Below are 19,098 nucleotides of genomic sequence, written 5' to 3'. Positions count from 1 at the left end.
CCCAAAGTGCGGCACAGGGGCCATCTGTGGTCCCTGACTCCTTTGTCATCGGCCTTAAGCACGTTACAAAAAAGAAAAAAATAGAGATCTCATTTGCACCCCCTGGTGGTGAAATCTATCAAAATGAGGGTGGTCCCAAAAAGGTGGGATTGTCCTAATTGACTGTGTGTCTCTTTTAAAAGTGCTCCCCCTATGGTCAACATATGAAATAACAAGTCTGTGTAAGACATTGAAGTGCTCCCCCTCTGGTCAACATATGTAATAAGTGTGTGTAAGAAATTGAAAAGCGCCCCCTTTGACCAAAATTTATTTTAAAAAATATACAAATTTCACCACATCTAGTGTGTGTGTGACAATCATTGGTACTTTAATCTTAATTAAGCTAATATATACAGTATATGTATATAGAGACATACTGTAATAAAGAAGTAAATAATGAATATTAAAATCCAATTACAAACAAAAGATAAAAAAATAACTAAAACAGTCTTTTTCTCACAATGTGTCGACTTTTTTCTTATAAAATTGGGAACAATTTCTCATATTCTTTCTGTTTCAGTAATATTGCGTTATTTTCTCGTAAAATTATTACTCTTTTATGTAAAATTATTACTTTTTAATGCAAAATGGTGACATTTGTCGTATAAAATTCTGACTTTTATCACAATATTGCAGAAATTTTTGTTGTTCTTGTAAAACAGTGACATTTTTGGAGTAAAATGATGACTTTTGTCATAATTTTGCCAAGTAAAATTCGGATTATTATTATGATATTGCCAACATTTTAAAGTTTTCTTATAAAATTGTGACTTTTGTCGAGTAAAATTACGACTCTTTTCATAAAATTGCCAACATCTTAAGCTTTTCTTGTAAAATTGCGACTGTTATCGAGTAAAATTCCAACTTTTATCATAACATTGCACAAATGTTCAGTTTTTCTTATAAAATTTTGACTTGCGTCGAGTAAAATTATGACTTTTATTATAATACCGCCAAAATGATCAGTTTTTCTTGTGAAGTTGTGACATTTTCTTGTGAAATTCCAACTCATTTTCACAACAAGCTTTTTTACATTTGCATAGTATGTATATATTATTAATGTTGTCAATACTAATCTTTATATATCTAGAAAGGCTGGTCCTAAAGAGGTAGGCATTTTTCTCAGGCCTCAAGAAGGTAACAAATACAAAAATGTGTGTGTGTGTGTGTGTGTGTGTGTGTGTGTGTGTGTGTGTGTGTGTGTGTGTGTGTGTGTGTGTGTGTGTGTGTGTGTGTGTGTGTGTGTGTGTGTGTGTGTGTGTGTGTGTGTGTGTGTGTGTGTGTGTGTGTGTGGAGGAGGTGTGAACAAGTGATGACATAAATCATGGTCCCAATAACATTGCATCTAATAGAGAATGTCTCATTTGCACCCCTGCTGGTGACATCTATCAAAATGAGGGTGGTCCTAAAGAGGAGGGATTTTTCTAATTGACTGTGTGTCGCTTTTAATCGTGCTCCCCCTCTGGTCAACATATGAAATAACAAGTGTGTGTAAAAATTGGAAGTGCTCCCCCTCTGGTGGTCCTAAAGAGGGAGGCATTTTTCTTAGGTCTCAAGAAGGTAACGAATACGTGTGTGTGTGTGTGTGTGTGTGTGTGTGTGTGTGTGTGTGTGTGTGTGTGTGTGTGTGTGTGTGTGTGTGTGTGTGTGTGTGTGTGTGTGTGTGTGTGTGTGTGTGTGTGTGTGTGTGTGTGTCAGGTTACAAAGAAAATTTAAAAAAATATATTCTTTATCAATTGTATGAAAGGAAAGAAATGGCATTCATTAATTTCACTTCTCATCCCATTTCATTATTGCTAAAATCTAAATAGTTTATTTTAATTGATTAAAAAGGATTTTATTCATATCTTGCATGGAAAATTTGGGAATGAATTAAGAATCGCTACAAATAAGAATGGTACAGAGCCCCTAAAGGGACATGGGGGAAAACATTTTTTTAATAATTTTTTTATTTTTTAGATATGTATCTCGTGCGCACGAGAAACTATCTTTTTATAAAGTTTACGAGATACATGTCTAAAAAAATAAAAATATACATTTTTGTATTTTTATTTTATTATTTTTTTAGACATGTATCTCGTAAACTTTATTAAAAAAAATGTTCATAATTTTTTTTTTTTAGACATGTATCTCATGCGCGCGAGAAACTATCTTTTTATAAAGTTTTATAAAGTTTACGAGATACATGTCTAAAAAAATTAAAAAATACAAATATACATTTTTTTTTTTATTGTATTTTTATTTTATTATTTTTTTAGACATGTATCTCGTAAACTTTATTAAAAAAAATGTTCATAATTTTTTTTTTTTAGACATGTATCTCATGCGCGCGAGAAACTATCTTTTTATAAAGTTTTATAAAGTTTACGAGATACATGTCTAAAAAAATTAAAAAATACAAATATACATTTTTTTTTTTTATTGTATTTTTTTTTAGACATGTATCTCGTAAACTTTATTAAAAAAAACGTTCATCATTTTTTTTTTTTTAGACATGTATCTCGTGCGCGCGAGAAACTATCTTTTTATAAAGTTTTATAAAGTTTACGAGATACATGTCTAAAAAAATTAAAAAATACAAATATACATTTTTTTTTTTTATTTTTTTTTAGACATGTATCTCGTAAACTATTTAAAAAAAAATTATAATTTTTTTTTTTTTTAGACATGTATCTCGTGCGCACGAGAAACTATCTTTTTATTAAGTTTAATAAAGTTTACGAGATACATGTCTAAAAAAAAAATTTAAATTTTTTTTTTTTTTTATAACTTTATAAAAAGTTTCTCGTGCGCACGAGATAGTTTCTAGATACATGTCTAAAAAAAAAACAAATAAAAAAATAAATATATATATAAAAAATTGTTTTCCCCCATGTCCCTTTAGGGGCTCCGTAGAATGGCTATTAATTTGAACATCTTTTTTTTTTTTTTTTTGATAATGCCAATCAATTAGGCAAAACCATCAAAGTATACTTTATGGTATCAGTCATATTGAAAACAGCCTTTTCTGAAAAAAGGAGTTTGTGTACGTCTTATATTCATTTTGCCGTTGTTGAGTTCAGCGGTGCGTTCACTGCCATCGCGGACAATTCAACGTCACACAGCCGAAAGCATGAAACGAGTGCTTGTTTCCCCGCCAGGGTCGCCCTACTACTACGGCGCCACATCCCGGGGGGCGGGACCTGCCGCCACGGCGACAGCCTCCGCCTACGACCGCCACTGACCCCGCCCACTCCGAGGAGGAGGAGGAGGAGGACGGGGGGGATGGAGATGGAGGAAAGGATAGCACCAGCACCGCTCAGTACAAGCCTGCCCCGTGCACACGGACAACGCTTATTTTGACGTGGGTAAATATTTTTGGACTGCCACGGAGGGCGGAGCTTTGCACTGCTCACCTGTAGAGCCTTTCAGGTGACGCGGCGCCACTGAAGCATGTCACCACTACATTTCTACAACATAGCGGTGATTAAAAGTCTTGTGAACTTCTGTGTATGAGGGTTGGGCTTCTTTTTTTTTTTTTTATAAAGGCGAACAAAATCAAATTCCTCTTTTTATATAACCTGCTATCAATCATGCTAAAGTTCTATGCCGTGTTACGGCCAAGTAAAAGACAATCCAACTCTCTCATGACCAAACGTTAGCCTCTCCCATTCAAAGACACTTTTTTTTTTTTTTGACAAAGCACAGACTTCTCGTGTACGATGAAGCGTGTTGGAAGGAAGCCCGGAAGGAAACAGGGAGTGTGTTAATGTACAGGAAGGTGCTATCCAACACACACACACACACACACGGCCCCCCCTCCCCGCCTACTTAGTACTCATCAAGAGCTATTTATAACGGAGGAGGAGAAAGAGTAATATATTGAGCTTTTTTGCGCCGCACTCTGCCTGTAACAATTTATAAAGTGTCACGCTGTTGTGCTATAGAATAGTGATGATGATGATGATGATGATGCAGTAAAATCTTTTTTTTTTTAAAATACAAAAAAACAACAAAAAAAACATTCTTTGTTTATAATATGTGTTGCGCCTGAGGTTTTCTTGTTTAAAACGCCGACCTGCTTTGTGGGTATTTCCTAAAAGAGACCGCGAAGAGAGCCGTACGGCCGACTCGGTGTCAAAGTTGGTAGCAAACATGGCGCCCGGTAGTCACGTGAGGGACTTTGGACCAATCAGAGGGAGTATGGACAAAGGATCTCCAAATGTTGTGTCAAATCATGTTAATGGCCATCATTGAAGTGCACACAGCACAGCATTTACTTATACAGTATGACCCCATCCAAACAACCTTTCCTAGTCATGGTGCAAATAAAGCAACACAAAAAGTCAACACACATGGTCACACGTAACACAACCTGCTCACTGGACTTTGTGGATATATATATATTGTTTTTTAAAGTCCAAGTACCTAATATAATTCAAAATGACACCCATTTAAATCCATTACAATGCATGATGGGAAAAATGCAAAAAACTCTCCACACTTCTTCATGTTTGGCTCGTTTTAGCTGCTTCATATTTCTGATTGATTACTAAACTTTAAGAAGGTCGTCACAGAAGTAAACAACATAGGAGTCCAACTTTCTCATACTCTCAATTATATATCTATTATATTAGTATGATATGATTTAAATATATATATATATATATATATATATATATATATATATATATATATATATATATATATATATATATATATATATATACACACACACACATGTATAGGCTGTGTGTGTATATATATATACACAAATATATACATACATACATATATTGTACATATATATACACATATATACATACATACATATATGTATATACATATGTAAATATATATACACATATATACATACATATATGTATATACATATGTAAATATATATACACATATATACATATACACACATATATACACTTCTATATATATATATATATGTATGTATACATATATTTATATCTTTATATTATATATATATATATATAGGTCTATATCTATATATGCATATATATATATCTACATATATATCTATCTAGATATATACATGTCTATCTACATATCTATCGATACACATATATATATATATTATACATATATATATATATATACATATGTATATATATACTGTATATCTCTCTATATATAAATATATATATATATATGTATACATATCTATATATATAGATAGATCTTGTATCTATACATATCTATCCATACATATATACATATCCATCTATCTATACACATATATATATAAACACAAATATATACACATATACACACATAAATGTGTGTATATATATATACATATATGTGTATATATATATCTGTGTGTGTGTATATATATATATATATGTGTGTATATATACATGTATGTATATATGTATGTATATGTATATATATATATATATATATATATATATATATATATATATATATATATATATATATATATATATATATATATATATATATATACGTATATATGTATATATACATATATATATATATATAGGTCTATATCTATATCTACATATATATATATCTAGATATATACATGTCTATCTACATATATATATATATATATATTATATATATATATATATACACATATATATATATACATATGTATATATATATACTGTATATCTCTCTCTATATATAAATATATATATATATACATATCTATCCATACATATATACATATCCATCTATCTATACACATATATATATAAACACAAATATATACACATATACATACATAAATGTGTGTATATATATACATATATGTGTATATATATATATCTGTGTGTGTGTGTATATATATACAGTGGGGCAAAAAAGTATTTAGTCAGCCACCCATTGATTGTCAATGGGTGGCTGACTAAATACTTTTTTGCCCCATTGTATATGTATATATACATGTATGTATATATGTATGTATATGTATGTATATATACATATATATATATATATATATAAATATATATGCATATATATATATATATATATATATATATATATATATATATATATATATATATGTATGCATACATACATATATATATATATATATATATATATATATATATATATATATATATATATATATATATATATGCATACATATATATACATATATATGCATACATATATATATATATATATATATGCATACATATATATATATATATATGCATACATATATATATATATATATATGTATGCATATATATATATATATATATATGTATGCATATATATATATATATATATATATGTATGCATATATATATATATATATGTATGCATATATATATATATATATATATATATATATATATATATATATATATATATATATATATGTATGTATGCATACATATATATATATATATATATATATATATATATATATGTATGTATGCATACATATATATATATATATGCATACATATATATATATATATATATGTATGCATATATATATATATATATATATGTATGCATATATATATATATATATATATATATGTATGCATATATATATATATGCATATATATATGTATGCATATATATATATATGCATATATATATGTATGTATATATATATATATATATATATATATATATATATATATATATATATATATATATATATATATATATATATATATATATATATATATATATATATATTATTGTACATGCAGTTGACTTTCAGCCCCTGGCCCCAAGTCAATAAGTTTGGACACCTAAATGTCCTAAACGATTGGCAAAAAGCGTCTCCTCACGTGACGCCAAGGCGGCCATGTTTGCTACCAACTTTAAAACCCAGTCGGCCATACTCTCTCCACGCACGGCTCTGACCATGAAGAAGCAGTGGCGCCCACCTATTTGTCTTTATAGTATTGTATTCTCCCTTGAAGAACTCCCCAAAGATGGGCCCCCTCTAGTGGACCGGCTGACTAACTACAAAAGCACAAAGAGACTATCGTCCGCCGTTTTGTTTTGGAGGAATAGATGACTTTTTTTTTTCTTTTTTCTTTCCTTCTCCTCTTTGTGAGTGCTTGGCCTTCAGCTGTAACATCACAACATGGTTTCTGTCGGAATATCACATTTCTTTCGGGTCTTTTCTCTCCCAGGTTAGTTATGCGCTGTGACAATGTAATACACCGCGGTGGGTGGAGGCCTTACAGCAAGGTGGTGTCCTCAGGAGGGGCTCGCTTCCTTTCCAGAAAGTCCTCTGAGGGCAAATTATGGAAACTAAACAAAAAAAATTGAATGAAACGTTACAGTATTTTCTACCTAGCACAAGATGGCTTGTCTTCTATTGGGAATTATACGGCCAATCCAGCGTGGTGCCAAACAGAGCTTTTCTTCCTGCCACTCACGTACACACTCAAGTATTACATTTAATGTCCTCTTGCAAATTAGAATATGGCTGCAACCATCCATGTCAGCAATTCTACTTCAATGTGAAACTAATAAGTCATTACATGCAAAGTGAGATATGTCAACTTGTTATTGTGTGAACGTCCAAACATTCACACAATAACAATTCTCAATTTACTGTGTGAGTGTCCCAACATTAACACTAACAATTGTCAAGTTGTTATTGTGTGAATGGCCATGCATTCACACAATAACAATTGTCAATTTATTGTGTGAGTGTCCCAACATTCACACAATAACAATTGTCAAGTTATTGTGTGTGTCCCAACATTCACACTAACAATTGTCAAGCTGTTATTGTGTGTGTCCATGCATTCACACAATAACAATTGTCAATTTATTGCGTGAGTGTCCCAACATTCACACAATAACAATTGTCAAGTTATTGTGTGAGTGTCCAAACATTCACACAATAACAATTGTCAATTTACTGTGTGAGTGTCCCAACATTCACACAATAACAATTGTCAAGTTATTGTGTGAGTGTCCCAACATTCACACTAACAATTGTCAAGCTGTTATTGTGTGTGTCCATGCATTCACACAATAACAATTGTCAATTTATTGCGTGAGTGTCCCAACATTCACACAATAACAATTGTCAAGTTATTGTGTGAGTGTCCAAACATTCACACAATAACAATTGTCAATTTACTGTGTGAGTGTACCAACATTCACACAATAACAATTGTCAAGTTGTTATTGTGTGAATGTCCAAACATTCACACAATAACAATTGTCAATTTATTGTGTGTCCCAACATTCACACAATAACAATTGTCAATTTACTGTGTGAGTGCCCCAACATTCACACAATAACAATTGTGAAGCTGTTATTGTGTGAGTGTCCAAACATTCACACAATAACAATTGTCAATTTATTGTGTGTGTCCCAACATTCACACAATAACACTTGTAAATTTACTGTGTGAGTGTCCCGACATTCACACAATAAAAATTGACAATTTATTGTGTGAGTGGCCCAACATTAACTAACAATTGTCAATTTACTGTGTGAGTGTCCCAACATTCACACAATAACAGTTGATAATTTATTGTGTGAGTGTCCCAACATTCACACAATAACAATTTTCAAGTTATTGTGTGAGTGCCCAAACATTCACACAATAACAATTGTCAAGTTATTGTGTGAGTGTCCCAAAATTCACACAATAACAATTGTCAATTTACTGTGTGAGTGTCCCGACATTCACACAATAACAATTGTCAATTTACTGTGTGGGTGTCCCGACATTCACACAATAACAATTGTCAATTTACTGCGTGAGTGTCCCAACATTCACACAATAACAATTGTCAATTTATTGTGTGAGTGTCCCAACATTCACACAATAACAATTGTCAAGCTGTTATTGTGTGAGTGTCCATGCATTCACACAATAACAATTGTCTATTTATTGTGTGAGTGTCCCAACATTCACACAATAACAATTGTCAATGTATTGTGTGTGTCCCAACATTCACACAATAACAATTGTCAATTTACTGTGTGAGTGTCCCAACATTCACACAATAACAATTGTCAATTTATTGTGTGAGTGTCCCAAAATTCACACAATAACAATTGTCAATTTACTGCGTGAGTGTCCCAACATTCACACAATAACAATTGTCAATTTACTGCGTGAGTGTCCCAACATTCACACAATAACAATTGTCAATTTATTGTGTGAGTGTCCAAACATTCACACAATAACAATTGTCAATTTATTGTGTGTGTCCCAACATTCACACAATAACACTTGTAAATTTACTGTGTGAGTGTCCCGACATTCACACAATAAAAATTGACAATTTATTGTGTGAGTGGCCCAACATTAACTAACAATTGTCAATTTACTGTGTGAGTGTCCCAACATTCACACAATAACAGTTGATAATTTATTGTGTGAGTGTCCCAACATTCACACAATAACAATTTTCAAGTTATTGTGTGAGTGCCCAAACATTCACACAATAACAATTGTCAAGTTATTGTGTGAGTGTCCCAACATTCACACAATAACAATTGTCAATTTATTGTGTGAGTGTCCCAACATTCACACAATAACAATTGTCAAGCTGTTATTGTGTGAGTGTCCATGCATTCACACAATAACAATTGTCTATTTATTGTGTGAGTGTCCCAACATTCACACAATAACAATTGTCAATTTACTGTGTGAGTGTCCCAAAATTCACACAATAACAATTGTCAATTTACTGTGTGAGTGTCCCGACATTCACACAATAACAATTGTCAATTTACTGTGTGAGTGTCCCGACATTCACACAATAACAATTGTCAATTTACTGCGTGAGTGTCCCAACATTCACACAATAACAATTGTCAATTTATTGTGTGAGTGTCCCAACATTCACACAATAACAATTGTCAAGCTGTTATTGTGTGAGTGTCCATGCATTCACACAATAACAATTGTCTATTTATTGTGTGAGTGTCCCAACATTCACACAATAACAATTGTCAATTTATTGTGTGTGTCCCAACATTCACACAATAACAATTGTCAATTTACTGTGTGAGTGTCCCAACATTCACACAATAACAATTGTCAATTTATTGTGTGAGTGTCCCAAAATTCACACAATAACAATTGTCAATTTACTGCGTGAGTGTCCCAACATTCACACAATAACAATTGTCAATTTATTGTGTGAGTGTCCCAACATTCACACAATAACAATTGTCAATTTATTGAGTGAGTGTCCCAAAATTCACACAATAACAATTGTCAATTTACTGCGTGAGTGTCCCAACATTCACACAATAACAATTGTCAATTTATTGTGTGAGTGTCCCAAAATTCACACAATAACAATTGTCAATTTACTGCGTGAGTGTCCCAACATTCACACAATAACAATTGTCAATTTATTGTGTGAGTGTCCCAACATTCACACAATAACAATTGTCAATTTACTGCATGAGTGTCCCAACATTCACACAATAACAATTGTCAATTTATTGAGTGAGTGTCCCAAAATTCACACAATAACAATTGTCAATTTATTGCGTGAGTGTCCCAACATTCACACAATAACAATTGTCAATTTATTGTGTGAGTGTCCCAACATTCACACAATAACAATTGTCAAGCTGTTATTGTGTGAGTGTCCATGCATTCACACAATAACAATTGTCTATTTATTGTGTGAGTGTCCCAACATTCACACAATAACAATTGTCAATTTACTGTGTGAGTGTCCCAAAATTCACACAATAACAATTGTCAATTTACTGTGTGAGTGTCCCGACATTCACACAATAACAATTGTCAATTTACTGTGTGAGTGTCCCGACATTCACACAATAACAATTGTCAATTTACTGCGTGAGTGTCCCAACATTCACACAATAACAATTGTCAATTTATTGTGTGAGTGTCCCAACATTCACACAATAACAATTGTCAAGCTGTTATTGTGTGAGTGTCCATGCATTCACACAATAACAATTGTCTATTTATTGTGTGAGTGTCCCAACATTCACACAATAACAATTGTCAATTTATTGTGTGTGTCCCAACATTCACACAATAACAATTGTCAATTTACTGTGTGAGTGTCCCAACATTCACACAATAACAATTGTCAATTTATTGTGTGAGTGTCCCAAAATTCACACAATAACAATTGTCAATTTACTGCGTGAGTGTCCCAACATTCACACAATAACAATTGTCAATTTATTGTGTGAGTGTCCCAACATTCACACAATAACAATTGTCAATTTATTGAGTGAGTGTCCCAAAATTCACACAATAACAATTGTCAATTTACTGCGTGAGTGTCCCAACATTCACACAATAACAATTGTCAATTTATTGTGTGAGTGTCCCAAAATTCACACAATAACAATTGTCAATTTACTGCGTGAGTGTCCCAACATTCACACAATAACAATTGTCAATTTATTGTGTGAGTGTCCCAACATTCACACAATAACAATTGTCAATTTACTGCATGAGTGTCCCAACATTCACACAATAACAATTGTCAATTTATTGAGTGAGTGTCCCAAAATTCACACAATAACAATTGTCAATTTATTGCGTGAGTGTCCCAACATTCACACAATAACAATTGTCAATTTATTGTGTGAGTGTCCCAACATTCACACAATAACAATTGTCAAGCTGTTATTGTGCGAGTGTCCATGCATTCACACAATAACAATTGTCAATTTATTGCGTGAATGTCCCAACATTCACACAATAACAATTGTCTATTTATTGTGTGTGTCCCAACATTCACACAATAACAATTGTACAATATACAAACTTCTCCATATCCAAAAGAAGTCTTGAAATATCCCGACTTGCATGTCACATATTAGTTTCACCTTGTAAATATAATTGCTGGTATGAAGCAACTTAGTTCGATATTCACATTTGTATTATTTATTAGCAATTGTAGCTGAAATATTTTGGGGTTCTGAGGTTTATTTTGTTGCACTTCCTGTTTTACCTCCATTCACACAACATTTATTACGTCCTGTTTGAGTTTTGATTTTTAGAAATGAAGATTTCCGAGAGATTAAAACGTAGCGACGGGTTTGTGCATATGTCGGTTTAATTGTAAGGCTTCACTTCCCATGTGATGGGCTTTTTCTTGTCCGTGCATCCCAGGGCTGCACATAGGAAAGAGAGCAGATTATTTTGGGTGCTTGAAAGGAAACGCTCTTGTCAGCTGTCTTATTGCTGCCTGCACACGCCTTTTCCTTATTTCTGTCTTTCTTCCCACATCTTTCTGAGGCATTATTAAAAACCTGAACCGCACCAGCTGAAAGACGAGGACAGTGCCTTTGACAGCGCCCACAAGTGACCACGTGACACTAAAAAACCAACCAATCCAGTAGCAGGCAGGCCAGGATAAACCACGGATGGACTTCTTAGTCCCTTCCTCAAGTTCTGGTCCAGGGGTGTCCGAAGCTTTTCCAGCCAGGGCCGCGTAAATAAAAACTGAAGGGCGCGGGGGCCACTTTGATACATTTTGGACGTTAAAAGATGCCAAAACCAGTGCGTGCGAAACTATCTGAACACGATATCCACATCTTAGCTTTCTGGCATCCGTATCGCAGCATATTCTACGTAGTTTTGCCATAAATGAAACATGTCTAAATGAAGTAAAAATACGTGTATGAGTCAACCAATCAGTATCGAGGCCACTGATTGGTTCAGCCTCAGGCAGCATTACTGACATTAGCATGCTAACTTTTTCAGCCAATTTTGCAGTCGAACACCTCAGACCCATATTACTTGGTACTTGACACATGCTAACTATTAGCCAAAATTCCCGGTTTTCCTGGAATTTTCTCCCTATTTACAATGAATGGTCATTATACGATCGACTCAACACCAACCCATTCATATCATTTAGGACAATTGTGCTAGTATCAATATTTTTAAAAATTACCAGTTTTCCCGAAATGTTCTAATTTCCAGGAATTTCACCTTCAAAAGTTCTACAATGCCCTAAATTTTCTAAACGTTGCGCCACTTTTAAATCAGATTCCGATTTTTAAACCATCCACCCACACTACTCTTCCGAAATATCAAACGTAAAACATGTTCCCGTTTTCAAAATTCCCGGTTTTCCTGGAATTTTCTCCCTATTGACAATGAATGGTCATTATACAATCGACTGCACATCCCACATTTCTCATCCGATTGGAAGCGTTCCAACACCCACACACTCCACTCACCTTGGACAATCAAACTGCCATTTTCAAGATTTAAAAAAATTCCTGAAATTCCCAGAATTCCCGGTTTTCCAAATCCCTATTTTCACCTCTTCCTGGAATATTTTCACAGTCCACATATTTCAACCGTTTTTGACCATTCCACCCTCAAAACATCCCTCTTACCTGGGACAACAAAAGCTCCTTTATTTTTGTACAAATTACATTTTTCCCAAAATTCCAGGAATTCTGAAATACCCATTCTCAATTCAAACTGTTACTACGTCAACACCAACCCATTCATATCATTTAGGACAATTGTGCTAGTATCAATATTTTTAGAAATTACAGGTTTTCCCAAAATTCGCAAATTTCCAGGAAATTCTCCTTCAAATGAATGGACATACTCCTAGTTCTACAATGCCCTACATTTTCTAAATGTTGCGTGATTTTTTAAACCCGATTCCTACTTTTAAACCATCCACCCACACTACTCTTCCGAAATATCGAACGTAAACCATGTTTTCACATTTCCAAAATTCCCGGTTTTCTTAGAATGTTCTCCCTATTGACAATGAATGGTTATTATACAATCGACTGCACATCCCAGATTGGAATCGTTCCAACATCCACACACTCCACTCACCTTGGACAATCAAACTGCCATTTCCAATATTTTAAAAAAAATCCTGGAATTCCCGGTTTTCCAAATCCCTATTTTCACCTCTTCCTGGAGTATTTTCACAGTCCACATATTTCAACTGTTTTTGACCATTCCACCCTCTAAACATTCCTCTTACCTGGGACAACAAAAGCTCCTTTATTTTTGTACAAATTACATTTTTCCCAAAATTCCAGGAATTCTGAAATACCCATTCTCAATTCAAACTGTTACTACGTCAACACCAACCCATTCATATCTTTTAGGACAATTGTGCTAGTATCAATATTTTAAAAAATGACCGGTTTTCCCGAAATTCTCAAATTTCCAGGAATTTCACCTTCAAATTAATGGACATACTCCGAGTTCTACAATGCCCTACATTTTCTAAATGTTGCGCCACTTTTAAATCCGATTCCGATTTTTAAACCATCCACCCACACTACTCTTCCGAAATATCGAACGCAAAACATGTTCTCCCATTTCCAAAATTCCCGGTTTTCCCGGAAATTTCTCCCTATTGACAATGAATGGCCATTATACAATCGACTGCACATCCCACATTTCTCATCCGATTGGAAGCGTTCCAACATCCACACACTCCACTCACCTTGGACAATCAAACTGCCATTTCCAATATTTAAAAAAAAATCCTGGAATTCCCAGAATTCCCGGTTTTCCAAATCCCTATTTTCACCTCTTCCTGGAATATTTTCACAGTCCACATATTTCAACTGTTTTTGACCATTCCACCCTCTAAACATTCCTCTTACCTGGGACAACAAATGCACCTTTATTTTCGTACAAATTAAATGTTTTTCCAAAATTCCAGGAATTCTGAAATACCCATTTTCAATTCAAACTGTTACTACGTCAACACCAACCCATTCATATCATTTAGGACAATTGTGCTAGTATCAATATTTTTAGAAATGATAGGTTTTCCCAAAATTCGCAAATTTCCAGGAAATTCCCCTTCAAATGAATGGACATACTCCTAGTTCTACAATGCCCTACATTTTCTAAATGTTGCATGATTTTTTAAACCCGATTCCTACTTTTAAACCATCCACCCACACTACTCTTCCGAAATATCAAACGTAAAACATGTTCCCGTTTTCAAAATTCCCGGTTTTCCCGGAAATTTCTCCCTATTGACAATGAATGGCCATTATACAATCGACTGCACATCCCACATTTCTCACCCGATTGGAATCGTTCCAACATCCACACACTCCACTCACCTTGGACAATCAAACTGCCATTCCCAGAATTCCCGGTTTTCCAAATCCCTATTTTCACCTCTTCCTGGAATATTTTCACAGTCCACATATTTCAACTGTTTTTGACCATTCCACCCTCTAAACATTCCTCTTACCTGGGACAACAAATGCTCCTTTATTTTTGTACAAATTACATTTTTCCCAAAATTCCAGGAATTCTGAAATACCCATTCTCAATTCAAACTGTTACTACGTCAACACCAACCCATTCATATCTTTTAGGACAATTGTGCTAGTATAAATATTTTTTTAAATTACCGGTTTTCCCGAAATTCTCAAATTTCCAGGAAATTCCCCTTCAAATGAATGGACATACTCCTAGTTCTACAATGCCCTACATTTTCTAAATGTTGCGCCAATTTTAAACCCGATTCCTACTTTTAAACCATCCACCCACACTATTCTTCCGAAATATCGAACGTAAAACATGTTCTCCCATTTCCAAAATTCCCGGAATTTTCTTCCTATTGACAATGAATGGTCATTATACAATCGACTGCACATCCCACATTTCTCACCAGATTGGAATCGTTCCAACATCCACACACTCCACTCACCTTGGACAATCAAACTGCCATTTCCAAGATTTAAAAAAAATTCCTGGAATTCCCGGAATTCCAAATCCCCTTTTCACCTCTTCCTGGAATATTTTCACAGTCCACATATTTCAACCGTTTTTGACCATTCCACCCTCAAAACATTCCTCTTACCTGGGACAACAAATGCTCCTTTATTTTCGTACAAATTAAATGTTTTTCCAAAATTCCAGGAATTCTGAAATACCCATTCTCAATTCAAACTGTTACTATGTCAACACCAACCCATTCATATCATTTAGGACAATTGTGCTAGTATCAATATTTTTTAGAAATGACAGGTTTTCCCAAAATTTTTACATTTCCAGGAAATTCCCCTTCAAATTAATAGACATACTCCGAGTTCCACAATGCCCTACATTTTCTAAATGTTGCGCGATTTTTAAACCCGATTCCTACTTTTAAACCATCCACCCACACTACTCTTCCGAAATATCGAACGTAAAACATGTTCTCCCATTTCCAAAATCCCCGGTTTTCCCGGAATTTTCTCCCTATTGACAATGAATGGTCATTATACAACCGACTGCACATCCCACATTTCTCATCCGATTGGAATCGTTCCAACATCCACACACTCCACACACTAACCCAGTTCAGAAAATTCCCTGATTACCTGAAATTACCAGGAATTTCCCCCTATTTACAATGAATACAATATACACACCTTTCCATACCCCACATTTCTCAATTGATTGGAACCGTTCCAACATCCACACACTCCACTTACCCTGGACATTCAAGCCAGCATGTTTCCCGGTTCAGAAAATTCCCTGATTACCTGAAATTACCAGGAATTTCCCCCTATTGACAATGAATACAATATACAAACCTCTCCATGTCCCACATTTCTCAACCGATTGGAACCGTTCCAACATCCACACACTCCACTCACCCTGGACATTCAAGCCTTTCAGTTCCACTCCGCGTATCGGCGGTTGCAAAATTCTATCTGATATTGATTTGATATCCAAGCCAAACATCTCGTCAATGACATTCTCAACACTTCATCGATCGAGGGACTTTCCCCTTGAGGAGGCGCCTCAGCACCAAGGTGGCCCGACGTCAGCCCGCTGATAAATTAAGAGGATTATTTGTCGGGCGCACCTTGCCGTGGCTTTGACCTAATTGGCTGACACCGGCTGAGGGAGGCCTCTCATTGGCCGGCCATCTTCCCCAAGCGTGACATTGAGTGGGGGGTACTGTGCCGTACCACACTGCACTTACAGTAGATAGGAGAACACTGCTTTTGTCCTTTGAGCTCCTGGCTCTCATGGCCCCGTGTTCCCCCCGGGGACGCCAAACCTGCTGCGCCATCAGAAGCTCATCCTGTCTTCTTTTTCTACGCTTTCCCATCTCTGCTCGACTCTAATCTCATCACATCTCCCCACCAGGATGAGGAATATTAAACTATTCTCTCGGATTTCAGGCTGGTGACCTTCTCCTTCTCGGTCACACACGTCTACTAATCCAGGGCGTCCTCACGTTTCCACTGAGGGCCACGCACTAGAAAAATCTAAGCATGTGGGGGCCATTTTGATGTTTTTCTTTTTTTAAAACCAATACACTACGTATATAGATTTTGTTTAACGTTTGGCCCTCAAGTTTGGTCCAGGTCCAGTCTCAGTCATAACATTTTTACAAAATAAGTCTACATAGATGTTTCCTATTCAACATTTAAATCTCTGGATCAACAGTTTTTTATGTTTTGTTTATATCTTACACCCAAATACAACTTTGTTTTTCATGGCAAACACACTAAATACATAACCTTTTCCCCAAAAATATTTCAAAGTGGAATTTTTGATTTATTATTACTTTTTGAGCATTATAGTTAAAAAAAAAAACACTAAAAAATCTTGGGGATCCAAAAGGGCTCTACTCGTAAAAGTGTTCAAAATAAGTCATAGTTGTTTGGTTTTTTCACTTTCAATGCGTAAGTCTCTAGTCGATTATAAGTTTTTTTATTGTTTTTTTCATGGGTTTTGTTTGTTTAATGGCCTTTTTGTCAAAGAAAACACATTTTTTAATGGCAAAAACACAAAATATGAAATATTTTTCCCAATATATATTTCAAAATGTAATATTTGATATAACGTGATGGGAGCCTTAATTGGTCAATAATTCATAACACTATTGATTTCAATGTATTATTTTTTTCAGCAATGACGGTTTAAAAAAAAAAATCCCACTAAAATTCTTGAGAATCCAAAATCATAAGTGTTAAAAATAAGTCATATTTTTTATTTTTTTTATTTTTTACTTTCAACGCTTAAGTCTCTAAATCCACTTCAGATGTATCCGTGGATTCTAAGTTTTTATTAATTTTTCTTTTTTTTGGTGTCTTTTATTCCCTTTCATGTAAAAAAAAAAAGATATATGGCAAACACAAAATATACAATATTTCTCCCCAAAAAATATCTCAAAGTGGAATTTTTGATGAGCCTTAAATAAGTCAATAACAGCATTGATTTTGATTCATTATTATTTTTTGAGCATGATAGTTTAAAAAAAAATAGTTTCCCTAAAATTCTTGGAGATCCGAAAGGGCCTCGCTCATAATAGTATTAAAAATAAGTCATACATTTTCATACAAGTCTCTAGATCAACTTCAGATCCATCCATCCATTATACATTTTTGTAAAATATTCATGGTTTTTTTCTGTTTTATTCCCTTTTTTTTTTTAAACATACAAAAAAAACTATTTTTTTTATATGGCAAACATACAAAATATGAAACATTTTCCACAATAAAATATTTCAAAGTGGAATATTTGATGTGAAGTAATTGGAGCCTTCAATAGGTCAATAATTCATAACAGCATTGATTTTGATTCATTATTATTTTTTGAGCATGATAATTTAAAAAAAATAGTTCCGCTAAAATTCTTGGAGATCCAAAAGGGCCTCGCTCATAAAAGTGTTAAATATAAGTCATACATTTTCATACAAGTCTCTAGATCAACTTCAGATCTATCCATCCATTATACGTTTTGATAAAATATTCATGTTTTTTTTCTGTTTTATTTCCATTTTTGTTATAGAAACAAAAACTTTTTTCTACATGGCAAACACACAAAATATGAAATATTTTCCCCAAAAATTATTTCTCAAGTGGAATATTTGATGTGAAGTAATTGAAAACTTAAATAAGTCAATAATATGTAACATTGATTTTGATTCATTATCATATTTTGAGCATGATAGTTAAAAAAAAAAAAAGGTCCCGCTAAAATTATTAAAGATCTGAAAGGGCCCCGCTCATAAAAGTGTCAAAAATAAGTCGTAAATTTTCATACGATCTATAGATCAACTTCAGATCTATCCATCCATTATACGTTTTTATAAAATATTCATGT

General features: G+C 33.7%; 1 protein-coding gene and 1 long non-coding RNA gene across 4 annotated transcripts in view; one reads left to right on the top strand and one right to left on the bottom strand.

Annotated features, from left to right (window-relative positions):
* Nucleotides 1–4,007, top strand: part of pax5 (paired box 5) — a 240,272-nt gene extending 236,265 nt beyond the window's left edge. For all 3 annotated transcript variants that reach the window (XM_062027220.1, XM_062027218.1, XM_062027219.1), the window contains one exon: nucleotides 3,180–4,007. In XM_062027220.1, coding sequence (XP_061883204.1) covers nucleotides 3,180–3,262 — 83 coding nt within the window. In that variant the 3' untranslated portion in view covers nucleotides 3,263–4,007. The remainder of the gene's footprint in view (nucleotides 1–3,179) is intronic.
* The window catches only part of LOC133634164 (uncharacterized), a 36,823-nt gene that overhangs the window by 1,585 nt on the left and 16,140 nt on the right, over nucleotides 1–19,098 (bottom strand). The gene's annotated exons all lie outside the window — the stretch shown is intronic.

The sequence above is a fragment of the Entelurus aequoreus genome, linkage group LG18 (assembly GCF_033978785.1).
Source record: "Entelurus aequoreus isolate RoL-2023_Sb linkage group LG18, RoL_Eaeq_v1.1, whole genome shotgun sequence".
Lineage (NCBI taxonomy): Eukaryota > Metazoa > Chordata > Actinopteri > Syngnathiformes > Syngnathidae > Entelurus > Entelurus aequoreus.
This window is presented reverse-complemented; position numbering and strand designations above follow the sequence as displayed.